At 34.2% G+C, this 18,060-nt stretch overlaps 1 protein-coding gene across 1 annotated transcript in view; it reads right to left on the reverse strand.

The window, feature by feature from the left end:
- MAN1A2 (mannosidase alpha class 1A member 2) overlaps positions 1-18,060 on the reverse strand; it is a 161,826-nt gene that overhangs the window by 89,880 nt on the left and 53,886 nt on the right. The window contains exons 3-4 of the mRNA XM_001927622.8: positions 13,687-13,783; positions 4,321-4,439 (exon numbers count right to left, since the gene is read on the reverse strand). Coding sequence (XP_001927657.4) covers positions 4,321-4,439; positions 13,687-13,783 — 216 coding nt within the window. The remainder of the gene's footprint in view (positions 1-4,320; positions 4,440-13,686; positions 13,784-18,060) is intronic.

The following is an 18,060-nucleotide window of genomic DNA, read 5'->3' on the forward strand; positions in this document are numbered from 1 at the left end:
TATTAAGCATAATAAAGCTGCCATGTTAACAAACAAGAGTATCTGCGATTCACAAATGCCAATTCTCTCCAAATTAATGTGTAAACTGAATGCAAGGCTCATCAACATTTGAACACCATTTTCCATCTCTTAAAAGAACAAAGAACTTTTCCTAGTAAAACAAGATAAAATATCAAGATTCAGATACAAATTTCAAGTTTCTTATAAAAATAATGTAGTTAAGACTACCATAAATGTTTAGACTACTAAAATATTGATGCAGGGATAAAGAGAAAAGTCAGTAGAAAAGAATAGACTAATATGACTAATACATGACTAATGTGGCATGTATAAATAGTAGAGAAATAAATGTGCTTAGATCAATTGATATTTGCCTATCTCACCCCACCTACAAAATCAACTACATAAGGTGGAAATCACGGATGCGGAACAGAAAAGAGAAAAAAGACTGAAAACAAACGAAGAGAGTCTCAGAGAACTCTGGGACAACATTAAATCACCATCTGTATTATAGGGGTGCCAGAAGGAGAAGAGAGAGAGAAGGGGACAGAAAAACTCAAAGAGATAATAGCCAAAAACTTCCCTAACATGGGAAAGGAATCACTCACTCAAATCCAGGAAGCACAACAAGTACCAAATAAAATAAACCCAAGGAGGAACACCCCGAGATACATATTAATCAAACTGACTAAAATTAAAGAGAAAATCTTGAAAGCAGCTATGGAAAAGAAACAAATAACAAATAAGGGAACCCCGATAAGGTTATCAGCAGATTTTTCAGCAGAAACTCTGCAGGCCAAAAGGGAGTGGCATGATATACTTAACGTGATGAAAGGAAAAGACCTCCAACCAAGATTACTTTACCCAGCAAGGCTCTCATTCAGATTTGAAGGAGCAATCAAAACCTTCACAGATAAGCAAAAGCTAAGAGAATTCAGCAACACTAAACCAGCCTTACAACAAATACTTAAAGAACTTCTCTAGGCAGAAAAGAAAACACAGCAGCAGGAAGCAAAAATACCACACATGACAAGGCTCACCAGTAAAGGTATGAAATCATCCATGCACAATTATGCCACCAAAATCAGAAATCATGAGAAGAGGTGGATATGAATGCAGCACACAGGAGATGCACTTGCAACTAAGAGACCCACAACTTAAAACAATCTCATATAAATATAGACTCTTATATCAAAACTTCAGAATAACTGCAAACCAAAAATCTACAATTGATACACAAACAAATAAGAAAAACCAACTCAAATACAACACTAAAGATAGTCAACAAACCAGAAGAGGAGAGAACAAGAGAAGAAGGGAAGAAAAAAGAGCAACAAAAACAAATCCAAAGCATTTAATAAAATGGCAATAAGAACATACATATCAATAATTACCTTAAATGTTAATGGACTAAACGCCAAACCAAAAGACACAGACTGGCTGAATGGATACAAAAACAAGATCCATATATATGCTGTCTTCAAGAGACCCATACAAATTGAAAGTGAGAGGATGGAAGAAAATATTCCATGCAAATGGGGATCAGTAGAAAGCTGGAGTAGCAATACTCATATCAGACAAAAATAGACTTTAAAATGAAGAATATTTTAAGGGACAAAGAAGGTCACTACATAATGATCAAAGGATCAATTCAAGAAGAAGATATAACAATTTTAAATATCTACACATCTAACATAGCTTCACCACAATATAAGAGACAACTGCTAACAACCTTAAAAGGACAAATTAATAGTAACACAATAATAGTGAGGGACTTTAACACTCCACTTACAGCAATGGACAGATCATCTAGACAGAAAAGCAGTAAGGAAACACAGGCCCTGAATGAAGCATTAGCCCAGATGGACTCATACGACATTTTATCCAAAAGCAACAGAATACACATTCTTCTCAAGTGCACATGGAACATTCTCTAAGTTTGATCACATCCTGGGCTACAAATCCAACCTTGGTAACTTTAAGAAAATTGAAATCATATCAAGCATCTTTTCTGACCACAACGCTATACAACTGGAAATCAACAACAAGAAAAAAACTGCAAAAAACACAAACACTTGGAGACTAAACAACATGCTACTAAACAATCAATGCATCACTAAAGAAATCAAAGAGGAAATTTAAAAATACCTAGAAGCAAATGACAACAAAGATACGACTCTCCAAAACCTATGGGATGCAGCAAAAGCCGTTCAAAGAGGAAAGTTTATAGCAATACAAGCCCACCTCAGGAAACAAGAAAAAGCTCAAATAAACAAGCTAACTTTACATCTAAAGCAGCTAGAGAGAGAACAGATAAGACCTAAAGTTAGTAGAAGGAAAGAGATCATAAAGATCAGAGCAGAAATCAATGAAATAGAAACAAAGAAAACCATAGAAAAGATCAATGAAACGAAAAGCTGGTTCTTTGAAAAGATCAACAAAATTGATAAACTCCTAGCCAGACTTATCAAGAAAAAAAGAGAGAGAACTCAAAGCAATAAAATTAGAAATGAAAAAGGAGAAGTAACAACAGACATCACAGAAATACAAAGGCTCATATCATAAGAGACTACTACATATGCAACTATATGCCAATAAAATGGAAAACCTAGAAAAAATGGACAAATTCTTAGAAAAGTACAATCTTCCAAGACTAAACCAAGATGAAATAGAAAAGATGAATGGACCAATCATAAGAACTGAAATTGAAACTGGATTAAAAAAATTCCAATAAACAAAAGTCCAGGACCAGATGGCTTCACAGATGAATTCTATCAAACATTTAGAGAAGAGCTAACACCTATCCTTATGAAACTATTGCAAAAAATCGCAGAGGAAGGGACACTCCCAAACTCATTCTATGAGGCCACCATCACCTTGATACCAAAAACAGACAAAGATAGCACAAAAAAAGAAAACTACAGGCCAATTTCACTGATGAACATCAATGCAAAAATCCTCAACAAAATACTAGCAAACCACATCCAACAATACATTAAAAGAATTGTTCAACATGATCAAGTGGGATTTATCCCAGCGATGCAAGGGTTCTTCAATATCCACAAATCCATCAGTGTGATATACCACATTAATAAACTGAAGAATAAAAACCACATAATCTCTCAATAGACGCAGAAAAAGCCTTTGACAAAATCCAACACCCATTTCTAATAAAAACCCTTCAGAAAGTGGGTACAGAGGGAACCTACCTCAACATAATAAAGGCCATATATGACAAACCCACAGCGAACATCATTCTCAATGGTGAAAAGTTGAAAGAATTCCCACTGAGATCAGGAACAAGACAAGGATGTCTGCTCTCGCCACTACTCTTCAACATAGTTTTGGAAGTCCTAGCCATGGCAATCAGACAAACAAAAGAAATCAAAGGAATCCAAATTGGAAAGGAAGAAGTAAAACTATCACTGTTTGCAGATGACATGATGCTATACCTAGAGAATCCTAAAGACTCTACCAGAAAACTGTTAGAGCTCATCCATGAATTTGGCAAAGTCTCAGGCTACAAAATTAATACATAGAAATCGATGGCATTTCTATACACTAACAATGAAAGAGCAGAAAGAGAAATTAGGGAAGCAATCGCATTTATCATCACATCCAAAAGAATAAAATACCTAGGAGTAAACCTCCCTATAGAGACAAAAGACCTGTACTCTGAAAACTGTAAGACACTGATGAAAGAAATCAAAGATGACACAAATAGATGGAAAGTAATGCCATTTGCAGCCACATGGAAGGACCTGAAGATTATCATTCTAAATGAAGTCAGACAAAGTCAAATATCATATGATATCACTCATATGTGGAATCAAAAAAAAAAGATACAAATTATCTTACTTACAAAACAGAAACAGATTCACAGACTCCACCAAAAAACTTATGGTTACCATAGGGGAAGGACTGGAAGTTTGGGATGGCATATAATATATGGAATGGATGGTCAATGGGGACCTGTTGACTAGTACAAGGAAATCTACTCAATACTCTGTGATAACCTATATGGGAATGAGTATGTATATATGGATAACTGAATCACTTAGCTATATACAACAGAAAGTAACACAGCACCTTAAATCATCTATACTTCAATAAATTTCTTAAAACATACCAAGGTTAAAAAAAATTGAAGTGAAAATGGTAAGAATGGGTGTGTATTTTATGGAAAAACTGAACAAAAACTGGCAATCCAAAAAAGGGGGGGGAGGGACTTAGGATCTCCTTAAATTGCAAGAATAATGCTCAAACTATGGTGACTGTGTTTTCACACTCAATCAAATAAATTATCAACTGTATACTCACCACACTGAAATCAAGGTTGTTTTCAATCCATTTTTGCCCATCTCGGAATTCATCATGAAGTCCCATGATATAAAGGGTATCCAAAGCATCTACTATGGTAGCACCCATCTGTGAACTTCCTACATTTGGGGGGGAAAAGCTGTCATTAAAAAAATGCCCATCAAAAAAGGTCTATTTTAATTTTTTAGATATAAATAGTAAATCAAAGTAGTAATATAAAGATGAAAAATACCTATGTTTCACTTTTCCATAAGAATAGATAATATACGTTGTTTATAACATTTTCCAAAAGATGACACATTGATAACTAATAGGAAGATAAAAGAAAACTAAAATTATAATTCTCCTTAATTTTCTTCCTGGTCAGAAATGAAAAATTGAGAAATCTGTCTGCTTATCTGAGACAGATTTTTTTTTAAGATGATTAAGAAATAAAGAGGGTGGTTCAAGATAATAAACTAAGTGATAAGACAACCATGAACCATTCTCATTGGGTCCAAATTCATAGAATGGGCAAAAAATACCCTTAAGAATAAAAGTATAAGAAGGCTATATAACCATGGTAGAATATAAACTATAATAATCCTTCACTATCAAAAAGCAGGTAGAGCACAGTGAAAAAAGGAAATCATAAAATGTGAGTAGAGGAAATCAAAAGAGTAAAATATACTCATCTTCAAGAAAGAGATCGCCTTGATCTTAAAAGAAAATGTTTCAGAGAGGGAAGAATTAATTCAACAAAGCTAGCCTAACTCATACCAAAACCAGATACCATCAACACAAGAAAACAGAACAGGCTAACCTTACTAATGAATATAACTGCAAAAATCCTGAATAAAATACAAGCAAAACAAAACCAGTAGCAGAGTAAAAGAATAAATACCAGGGAGTAGCTGAGTCCTCCCTAACCCTAGGAATGCAATTATTATTTCCACCTTCTGAGAAGAAAAATCACGCACTCAGCTTACTGTCTACATTAACATGACTTTACTATTACATTGTCTTTACCAACACGTGTTTACTATTCCAAGAAACTCTTGCTCAGAAAGAGAAAAGTTCCAAAATAAGTTAATTATTCATTCCAGGAACTTCTTAGAAGATCCATCAACTTTTTAACATAAAGTATCAAATGATGGATAACATCCCAAAACTCTAAACCCCTTGCCTCTAAATTCTCTTGCTTGCCAATCCTAAACTGCTATATCATGATCCTTACCCCATCATAACCAAGTCATAAGCAACCATAACCCCCCAATTGAAAGGCCTATGTTAAACTAGACTTAAAATCTCAGTATGTCTCAACTTTGTCTCTGCCCACCTGACAGGCTTACTAGCAAGATACTGATCCCCCTTACCAAAGAAAGCATTAAACTCAGCTTTGTCTTATCAATAAGCTACCTTGGTGATATTTTAGAGTCAGCATTCGACATTACTGAGTTCACATTTTCCATTTACTATTTCTTCTTTTCTTTCCTTTTTCTCCAGAGTGAACAGTGTTTTCTTGTGATGGTTTAAAGCTATGCAGATCTGTTCTTGTAATGATTTTCCCTAACTTATATCACATTTTGTTATTCATTTGTTCTTAATAATTTCTTCAATTTATCAAGACGTATGTCTTACTAACAATACAAATATTCTAGCATACTGATAAGTTTCTTGGTCTTCTCCCCACTCAGTTCCCTTCATGTTGACTTTAACCAGAACATTTGTTGTGAGTTATTACAGACATACTTTCTTGTTCCTCAGCTTTTTATTACCATAACAAAAATTTTATCAAGCCACTTAATCACCCATATTTTCCTCTCTCTTCCATAATAACTTGAATTGAATACGTACCTCTTACTATTTTAGTATTTTGTCCACAATATTTATCATGCTTATTCTAAATCCTTAGAAGTACCTGTTTTTATTCTTATTTCAATTTTTATAGGTAGTTACAGTTCTCTAGTTATTTATTTAGTCCTGTAAGTGCATGCTTCTCTAAGGTGCTGACCACTCTGAAAAGGAAAAAGGCCTGACCCACATATTTGTACCAATTCTAGTTGGTTCCACAAGGAGAGATTTATGCTGTGAGCTAAAGAGCTCAAGAAAAATAAAGACAAAATTGAAATTACTATCACTGTCAATGATTACCTAGACAACTCAAGATTTCAACTGGAAAAAATTAAAAGGGATAACACTAATCTTGTATCAAATAAGAATTAAAATATGACATTACAGAATATATAAAAGATTAATAAACATTTATCATGACAACATAGGAATCAACTGAACCAGTTCTCAGAGAAAAGCTCACAACTTGAAAATTTTATACTGTTTCATAAGAACAAACAAAAACAACTGCATTCTGGAGTTCCCATCATGGCTCAGTGGCTAACAAACCCGACTAGTACCCATGCGGACAGGGGTCTGATCTCTGGCCTTGCACAGTGGGTTAAAGTTCTGGCATGGCTGTGGCTGTGGCTGTGGTATAAGCTGCAGGCCGGCAGCTACAGCTCCGATTTGACCCCTAGCCTGGGAACCTCCGTATGCCGCAGTGCAACCCTAAAAAGAACAAAAGACAAAAAAAAATTGCATTGCATTCTGAATGTTCTATTAAGGAGGTAAGAAAAAGAATGATAAACTTGAGCAAGAAAGTAGAAAAATCAGGAAAGCTAGAAGTAGAAATTAACAAATTAGAAATAAAACTGTCAAAATAACAAATTCAAAAGATGATTCTATGAAAAGAACCATACAAGAAATCTACAACTAATTTTTTTAAGTGATCATGGGAATATTAAAAACAGAAATTGAGAATGAATCAACAGATATAAAAGAAATTAAGAAAACTATTTTAAAAAAACCAGTTTAGTCAAATCTTCCCAATAAACTTGAAAATAAGATTGGACTTAACAATTTTCTAAGAAAACAGGTATTTTGAGTTATGAAAGAAGAAACAGAAAATCTAAATAAGCAGACCAAGAAACAGAGGAAAATGAGAAATTTTCAAAGAGCTACCCACTGTAAAACACCATACTCTAGAAGTTTCACAAAATAAATTCTGCTTTAATTTTAAGGATGAGAACTCCTATGTAAATTCTTATAGAACATAAGAGAGTTTAAAATTCAGTGTAAGAATTCCTAATACCATTGATACAAAAATATAACTTAGAAAAATAAAGCTATTATCTGAGCTCATTCATGAGCATCACAGGAATATACAGGAATGGATTTGCTGGGCTGTATGGTAAGTTTATGCGTAACTTTATGAGAGACAGATAAATGGCTCCAAAGTGTACCACTGTACACTCCCAGCAGAAATGTCAAGAAGTCTAGTTGTTCTACTGTCCTTACTGATATCTGACATTGTTAGTCTTTTAAATTTTATTCATTCAATAGGTGTGGAGGATACAGAATTGATTTTTAGTTTCCCTGGTGATTGATATGCTTATTGGCTATTCATTTACCTTCTTTGGTGAAGAAGTATTTATATATTCTGAATACATGCTTGTATTACAAATATTTTCTCCAATTCTGTAGCTTGCCTTTTCATTTACTTAATGTCTTTTGGAGAGCAGAAATCTTTAATTTTCATTAAGCCCAACTTAACATTTTTTTTCCTTTACAATTTATTCTTTTTGTAGTCTAAAAAGTCTTTGCTCATCTCAAGGTCACAAAGGTTTTCTCATATCTTTTTCCTGGAAGTTTTATACATTTAGTTTTTATGTTTAGATCTATGATCCATTTCAAGTTCACATTCAAGTATGCATTGGTGTACAACGGTAAAGAGTCCAGGGTTTGTTTTATTTTTCCATACAAATATGTAACTGATCCAGCATGACTTGTTAGACTTTCCTATAACACACTGAATTACCGCAACATCTTTGTTGAAAATCAATTAAGAACGTATGTGTAGTTCTATTTCTATTCTTTTCCAATGATCTATATGTCTATATATCTATCTTTACGCTAAAATCATACTGTCCTCATTACTGCAGCTTTACAGTAAACCTTAAAATTGAGCAGTATAAATCCCTCAACTTTGTTCTTTTTAAAAAATTATTTTGATTATTGTACATGCTTTGTGTTTTCATATAGATGTTAGAATCAGTGTATCAATTTATAAGGAAAAATCATTTTTAGTGGGGTTGCTTTAAATCTAAATATGGATTCCAAGAGAAATGACAGCTCAAGAATATTGAGTATTCTAACTCATGACCATGGCATCTCTCTCATTTAAGCCCTTTTAAATTTCTCTCAATAATCAATTTTCAGTATACAGGTTTTATGCATATTTGGTTAAATTCATTCACATATACTTGGTATTACAAAAATATTTTTAAATTGCATTTATAAATGCTTATTGCTACTATCTATAAATATAATTTATTTGTACTTTAAACTTGCATCTTATGGCCTTATTATTAAATTTATTTTTGTCCTAATACTTTTTTGTCATTGTTTGGTAGATTCCCTAGAATTTTCTTCATGACCAATCATACTGATTACTAGTGAAAATAGTTGTACTTCTTCATTTCTAACCTTTGTACATTTTTTCGTCTTTTCCTTTCTTTACTGCACTGGCCAGGACCTCGTGTATAATGTTACACAGAAGTTGGAAAGTAAAGATATCTTTGCTGCGTCCGCAATCTTGGCAGAGTGTCTAGTCTTTTAACATTAAGTATGTGGGGATTTTTTTCTATCTGTTTGGTTTTTGGTGGGTGGGTATGTTTTAATGCTCTTTATTGGGTTAAGAAGGTTAACTTCTAGTCCTACTTTACTGACAGTTTTTATTACGGATGAATGTTGAGTGTTAAATGCTTTTTCTGCATCTACTGAACTAATCATACAATATTCCTCCTCTAGTTCCTTACTTAATATGGTCAATTATATTGACTCATTTCCACATGTTAAACCAACCATGCATTCCTAGAATAAACCCCACTGGTCACAAAGTACTATCATTTTTATATATTGGTAAATTATATTTACCAAGATAAATCTAATTTGGTCAAAGATTTTTGTCTCTATGTTCATGAGAGACATTGGTCTATGGTTTCCTTTTATTGTAATATCATCTGGTTTGGGTAGTGCTACCAAAGAAGAGATAATAATCTTAAATGTGTAAATACCTAACAACAGTACCTCAAAATATATGAAGCAAAAGCTAAAAGAACTGAATGGAGAAAGAAAGAAATCCAGTATTACGGTTGGCAACTTCAACACCCCTCTCTCAATAACTGAGAGAACTATTAGACAGAAAATACTCAAGAACAGAGAAAGCCTGAAAAAACCCATTAACCAATGGGATCTAACTGATATCAGTAGAACATTCTACAAGCAAAACAGTCACTACACATATACACGTTCTTTTCAAGCACAAATGGAACATTCACCAAGATAGGCCATGTTCTGGGTCATAAAGTAAATTTTAAATAACTTAAAAGAATTGTAATTACACAAAGTATATTCTCTGACCATAATGGAATTAAATTAGAAATCAATAACAGAAAGATAAAAGAAAATCTCTAAGCATTTAGCAATTACACAACCTACTCAAAGGAAGTTTTAAAACATAATGAATTGAATAAAAATGAAAATACAAAACATCAAAATCTTTGGGATTGTAACAAAAGCAGCACTTAGCAGAAAATTTATGGCACTAAATGCTTACACTGGAAAAGAGATTTTTTTTTTTTATCAGCAAGAAACAGATTTATTAGGATAGGAGCTTGAATCTATAATCTACCTAGGCTTCTACTTCAAGAAACTAGAAAAGCAAGGACAAAACCAATCCAAATCATGCAGAAGAGTAGGTATAATAAAGATAAGAGCAGAAATCAAAGAATATAAAGAAAATATTAAAAAGATCAATGAAACAAAAAGCTGCTTATCTGAGGAGTTCTCTTGCTGCACAGCAGGTTAAGGATTTAGAGTTGTCACTGCTGTGGCTTGGATCACTGCTGTGGCTTAGGTATGACCCCTGATCCAAACAAAAACAAAAACAAAAAAGCTACTTCTTTGAGAATATCAATAAAATTGATAAACTTCTAGTAGGACTGATACAGAAAAGAGAAAACATAAATTACCAACATTAAGAATGAAAGGCGATTATAACTTCAGCTGCTACAAATATTCAAAAGATAACAATACTCCAAACAATTCTATGCACATAAAAGCAACAACTTATACGAAATAAGTCAATTCCTCAAAACCACCAACTACCAAAACTCACCCAAGGCGAAACAGATAAAATGAACAGTCCTTATACAGAGGACATGAATAGAGAAACTGAAGTTTTAGTTTAAAAACCTCCCAGAAAAAAAAAAACAAACCCTCAGATCCAGATGGTTTCATCGGCAAATTTTATCAAAAACTTAAGGAAGATATAAAACCAATAGTACACAATCTCTTCCAGAAAAAAAATGAGCAGAGAAAACTCTCAAACCGTTTTATCGGGCCAATAATATACTGATAAAAATAAGACAAAGATAGTACAAGAAAAATACAAACAATACTCCTTCTGAAATATGAATACAAAATCCTCAACAAAATATTAGAAATCATTAGCAAGTTAGAAATAATAATGAATTCACACACAAACACACAAGGAAATTAAGACATTCAAAAACAACTCTTCAAAAAGCACTGGAAAATGAATTTTCTTTTCCAAATCAAAATTATTTTAAATACAAAAATATCTATCCCTAACAAAACTCTTTCCATTCTCCAGAATATCTAAGTAAAATTATTCATTGTGACAATTAATCACTGTTAGAAAAATTATTATCAGTGCTAACTGACATCCAGCAACATTTTCCCTCCCTACTCACAAGCTCCAGGGCTGAGCCCTAACTGGGCAAAATCAAATGAATCCATCCCATCCCTCTGGGTATATAGCATCTGAGTCAAGGATGGACACAGATATAACAAGAAACAAGGAAGTTTCTGAGAGACCCAAGTACCCTCTTCTCAACAGTGTTCTTTTTCTAGTAGAAAGATAAGAAGCTTCAAGTTGCTGCGGCCATCCCACTAAGAAGCCAGCCTGAAGATAAGAACACAGAAGAAAACAGAGGAAAGAGATAAAGAAAAAAGCATAGCTGGAATCAGAGCTATTCTAAAACATAACTGAGCTGATTAAATTTCTTTTTTAATTTAAGCCACTTAGAAATGGATTTTCTGTTATCTGCACACAAAGAATCCTCTGCTGCCAAGGGCAAACTAGACAGAAGTCAGGAATATGATTTCACAGTCACCATATAAATTAAGGTCAAATAAACAAAGCTAGGGGAAAAAAGGAAATGTACACACTTTAAATTGTTTTCCTTATAATCTAGATTATTTTAAGGGTTCAGTATCTGCCTCATATGTTCCTATAGTAATAGGTTAGAGTTTTAAAGTTTCTTCCCATTCTTAAGATTCTGATTCTTTAAAGATATCCTGAATTTGGGATTTCAAATGAGGGACTTCCTCATTCAGAACTATGACCCCTCTCTTAGACTTCTTCTATTTAAACAAAAAGGTAAAAAACAAGAAGTTCCAGTCGGGGCTCAGCAGAAACGAATCTCACTAGTATCTACAAGGACACTGGTTCCATGTCTGGCCTCACTCAGTGGGTTAAGGATCCAGCACTGCCGTGAGCTGTGGTGTAGGCTGCAGATGTGGCTCAGATCTGGCATTGCTGCGGCTGTGGTGTAGGCTGGCAGCTACAGCTCTAATCTGACCCCTAGCCTGGGAACCTCCATATGTCATGGGTGCAGCCCTCAAAAAAAAGGACAACTGCACTGCATAACTAACATCTGTTCCTTCTAAGCCCATTAGTATTTTCTGGCCTTCACCTGCCATTTTAAAAAAGCTATGTATCACATCAAGAAGCATTTAAAATGGGAGAAAGAAGTGAAGACTATAAAGAACAGCTGAGTATTTGAGACTCAGCATTGGGTGAAGTAGAAGTTGTTGGTTAAGTAAACTCACTTTTTAAACTGAGAAGTTTAACAAGAGAACTGAACTCGAGAGGTAGAAAGTTAGAGCAAACTCAAGTTAAACAAAACTCTTCTCCAAACCTCTATCCACACACGCTGCTAATTTTTTCCCTAGAACCGTGAATGTACAATATAACTCGCTCAACTTACCAACCAAATCACCATGGGCGTGTTGCCTTTTAAAAAGATAGATAGATAGATAGATAGATAGATAGATAGATAGATAGATAGATAACATTACTGGAATTTCCCATCCTTTTCCTCCTCCTCCACAAAGTGTGGGTATCAGAATTGGGATTGTGTAGAAGAAAAAAAATTACAAATAGGCACTTACCTCCCTTGATATTAAAGAAAAGCAATGCAGAGTAGAAAAAGCTTCAAAATACTCAAACAAATGACTAAAGCATCTTTATGTAAATAGTAAAACCTACCACATATTTGTGTATTCCAAGCACCTATAATTTAACCTTGACTAAAACTTGCAAAAAAAAAAAAAAAAATGTTGCTTCAAATCATAGTTGCATAAAAATATAATAGTCTCCCCTTATCCACAAGGGATTTGGCCCACGACCCCACTGGATGCCTAAAAATCTGTATAGTCCATAACTCTATATATATTATGTTTTTTTTCTTATACATACATACCTGTATAAGAAAATTTAATTTATAAATTAGGCATAGTATGAGATTAACAACAATAAAATAGAACAATTATAATAATATAATGTAATAAAAGTTATGTGAATGTGGTTTCTCTCTTACTTCAAATATCTTACAACAGACAAATTTAATGCCTTTTTCATCCTAACTAAGCACTTACTGCACTGTGGCCATAGCTTCTGTAGTTGCAGTGCAACAGCAAAACTAGTATGAATATCTATTTCCTTCTTCACAACTACGTGAATAGAAGATTCACTCTTACCTTAGATTTTAACAATCTCAGTATATGATTTTTTTCTTTCCTTATTAAGTCAAGAACTTTCACCTTTTCATTTACAGCTTCTCTTTGGCAAATCCAAAATTCTGGCATCACATACTCTTGTGCTCTGGGGCCATTATTATTTAAAATAAAGGTGACCTGCACACAAGCACTGCGACACCTCCACAGCTGATCTGGTAACCCAGATGGTTACCAAATGACTACGGAGAACATGGATGGTTCATATCCCAAGAGGAAGGGAGAAGGATGGGGTGAGCGTGAGAGTTCATCACACTACTCAGAAAGATACACAATTTAAAACTCGTGAATTGTTAATTTCTGAAATTTTCCACTTAGCATTTTCACACCAAGGTTGACTATAAGGGGACTACTGTGCTCAGGTTTCAGAAAATACCTAAAAAGTTAGATCCTATTTTTAAAATGAGGATAGAAAGTGAAAATAGCAATTAGAAAAAGCAAGCTTACCAAATATGTTAGTGGAGTGTCCTTTCCTTGCAATAGGTCTGAGTTCATTATGCCCCCATCCATATGTCCTGTAATTATCCCAGGCATGTTTCATCATCTGAGAAAAGAAAAATTACAATCCATTAATTAACATTTTCCAGACTGTTATCTTTACTTCATGTAACTTAGGGATTCTATTACTATACCCTTACACTTTCTGCCCTATCTCCTACACTAGTATATTATTCTATTAATCAGCGGATCAGTGTGAAAACACACATAACCATGTTTAACTTCACAAAATAGAACAAAAATTAGGTGTCATAGACAAACTCTTTTTACTGGAGAGGAAGATGTTTTGTTTGGCATTCTTTCAAAAAGTGGCAATTCTTTTGGAAACAGCTCCTCTTCACTCACTGTGATTATGACAGAGTTGTCAATCAATGGGGCTCTGATTCCACAAGCAATTAACACAGCCTGGCTGAAGGATCTCCTAATCTTAGACCAAAGATCAGCAAGCTCTTCCTGTAAACTAAGTTATTTCAGGCTTTGCAGTCCATGTAGTTTCGATAGCAACTACTTAACTCAGGTGCTATAGCACAAAAGCAACCCTAGACAACACATACACAAATGTGCATGACTGTGTTCCAATGAAACTGTATTTAAAAAAAAAAAAAAAAAAAAGGCACCAAATAGAATTTGGCCAGAAGGCTACAGTTTGCCAACCTCTGACCTAATAAACAAAGTGGGTACATGTGATTCAAGTGTAGGCAATCCAGTCCTTTCGTACATATTGTTATAGACACCAAGAGACAGAAGGATTCTCTCATTTTGCAATCTAAAGGTCTAGGTAATATATAATCCTGAAGCAAATGGAGCAGTCTAATGCTCTCCCAACATGGTGAAACTAAGTAACAAAAGAAAATAGACAGAGGCATATTATTGACAATAATATCTACAGACTTGGATTCAGCTAAGCTTAAATCTAGTTTAGAGCTGCTAAGTTAGTAAACATTTTTATATCAATTAGTTTGAATTGAGCTTCTTACAAGCCAGGGAATACTATGCTACACAATAAGAGAGTATTTAATTATATATCAGCTGGATTATGTGAGAGTAGCCTATAGTGTAATCAAAAATAATATTCATTAAGGAGATTCCATACTGGCGCAGCGGAAACGAATCCGACTAGGAACCATGAGGTTTCAGGTTCGATCCCTAGCCTCACTCAGTGGGTTAAGGATCCAGTGTTGCCATGAGCTGTGGTGTAGGTCACAGACACAGCTCAGATCTGGCATTGCTGTGGCTGTGGCGTAGGCTGGCAGCTACAGCTCCAAGTAGACCCCTCGTCTGGTAATCTCCATATGTCACAGGTGAGGCCCTAAAAAGACAAAAGACAAAAAATAATAATAATAATATCCATTAAAAGATTTCTCAACTTGTTTCTTTGCAGCCAGCATTACTCAGACACCAAAACTAGGCAAAGACATCATAAGGAAACTGAAAACTAATACATCTCAAAATATAGATGAAAAATTCCTTAACAAAAATTAACAATATATAAAGAGGATACTACACAGTGAGCAAGTGCAGTTTAGCCCAGGAATATAAGACTAATTTAACATTCAAAAACCCATCAGTACAATTCACCGTGTTAATAGAATAAAGGAAAAAAATCATATAATCATCTTTCTAGATGTAGACAAAGCATTTGACAAAATTCAAAGCCTATTCATGATAACTCTCAATCAACTACAGCTACAAAGAAACATTCTCCACTTATGAAAGGACATCTTCAAAATAAAACTTAAGCTAACATTACACTTAATGGAAGAAGATGCTACTCCTAAAGTTGAAAACAAATCAAGTATGTCTATTCTCACCACTTCTTCTCAACAAGTAACTAATAAGCACTAGCCAGCACAATAAGAAAAAGAAATAGAAGACATTAAAATAAAAAAAGAAAAGTACCTCTATTCACAGAGGATATGACTATGTACAAGGAAAATCTTAAGCAATCTTAAAATAAAAAGCCATTAAAACTAAAGGATCGGAGTTCCCGTCATGGCTCAGTGGTTAAGGAACCCAACTAGTAACCATGAGTTTTGGGTTCCATCCCTGGCCTTGCTCAGTGGGTTAAGGATCTGGCGTTGCCATGAGCTGAGGTGTAGGTCGCAGATGCGGCTCAGATCCCGTGTTGCTGTGGCTCTGGTGTAGGCTGGCAGCTACAGCTCTGACTCAACTCCTAGCCTGGGAACCTCTATATGCCGCAGGTGCGGGCCTAAAAAGACAAAGGCAAAAAACAAACAAACAAAAAACACTAAAGGATGACTTCAGAAAGTAAGACACAACTTCAGCAAACTAAAATCAAATATATTTCTATATGCTACTAATGAACAACAGAAATGGAACTTAAAAAACAACTCCATTTATAATAGCATCAAAAAACATGAAATATTTAGGAATAAATATAACAATATGTGCAAGAACTACACACTAAGAATTACAAACCACTGCTATGAGAAATTAAAGAAAACCTAAATTAAGTGGAAAGATATATTCAGGGAATGAAAGTCTCAATATTGTTAAGACAATTTCTTCCCAATTCATCTACAGAGTCAACGAAATTCCAATAAAAATCCCAGCAATCTTTTAATTTTCACAGAAAAACTAAGTCTAGAAACACAAAGGACTTAAAATGGCCAAAAGAATTTTTATTTTATTTTATTTTATTTATTTATTTATTTATTTATTTTTGTCTTTTTGCTATTTCTTGGGCCACTCCTGCAGCATATGGAGGTTCCCAGGCTAGGGGTTGAATCGGAGCTGTAGCCACCGGCCTATGCCAGAGCCACAGCAACACGGGATCCGAGCCACGTCTGCAACCTACACCACAGCTTACGGCAATGCCGGATCCTTAACCCACTGAGCAAGGCCAGGGATCGAACCTGCAACCTCATGGTTCCTAGTTGGATTCGTTAACCACTGCGCCACGACAGGAACTCCAAGAATTTTTAAATGAGTAAAGTTGGAGGACTTACTCTGATTTCCAAACTTACTGTAAAAGCTAAAGTAATGAACATAATGCCGAAGTCTCATTAAGGATAGGCATACAGATGAAGGTATGAGTCCAGAAAGAGACTTAACATCTGCTGATTTCATCAAATGATTTTGAACAAAAGTGCCAAAGTAATTCAATCAAGAAAGGGTAATCCTTTCAATGAATAATCCTGGAACCCTAGGAAGCCCTATGGGTTAAAAAGAAAATGCACAACCTTCACTTTACAGAATAAACAAACAAAAAAATTAACTCACAACAGATCACAGACTGAAATGTCAAAACTAAAATTAAAACATGTCCACACAGAGACTTGTACACAAATGTTCATAGCAGCTTTATGTATAACAGCCTAAAACTAGTCCAAATGTTGAACAAATGTTCAAAAGGTGAATAAATAAAACAAATTATGGTATACCCATAGAATGGAGTAACACTAAGAAAGAAATTACATTTATGTGCAATCTACATAGAGGAACCTCAAAAAGATGCTGAGCAAAAGTCCAGAGACAAAATATCACATACTTTATGATTCCATTTAATTGAAACTCTAGGAAAGACAAATCTAATTCATAATGACTAAAAGCAGATTAGTGATTGCCTAGGACCAAGGAATGGGGTGGACTGTCTGAAGAGGGGCACAAAAATCTCATTTCGAGATTATGGACATACGCACAGCTTGACTGCAACTGCTGTTAAAAAGGTATGTAACATCTGCCAAAACTCATCAAGTTATACTCTTAAAATAAGTACATTTTATTGTACATAAATTATGTCTCAACAAAGCTGAATTTTTAAAAAATTTAACAGCCTGTCCTATCTTCCCCACTAGTAATTTCCACTCTTCTGAGACAATTACTTGAACTCTTTTACCTGTTTTTCTATTTACCACTGTACTTCTAAGTATAGTTTATAGTGCTATTTCTTGATTTTGAAAGGTTTTAATTATTTACTATATTCTCTTACAGTTAAGTAATTTAGCTTTCTTACATACTATCGACTCACCTCCACACACACTTCCCCACATGTATTATCCCCTGGCTCACAATATTCCAACAGACAATAGCATGTTTTTCTTATAATTAATACTACTTTGTTCAATTTATGTTTTTCCCTGCTGTTAACTCCTGGTCTGAAGTTTGGTGGGGTTTTTTGTTGTTATTGATGGAGTTTTAAATGTAACAATTATTAATTTACTTCCAAAGTACACTTGAGTTTCAAAACTTGTCTCAATATAATCAAACACATCAGATAAACTATCAGTTCCATTTTATTCTGATACATCTTTTCTGAGGCTCTCTATCCTCCAACTCTAATGTGGACTTCAGTTCTTTCAA

Source organism: Sus scrofa, chromosome 4 (assembly GCF_054392235.1).
Source record: "Sus scrofa isolate SSC_HxYL_T2T_F1_AM1 chromosome 4, Sscrofa_HxYL_maternal_Yorkshire_Landrace_v2.0, whole genome shotgun sequence".
Lineage (NCBI taxonomy): Eukaryota > Metazoa > Chordata > Mammalia > Artiodactyla > Suidae > Sus > Sus scrofa.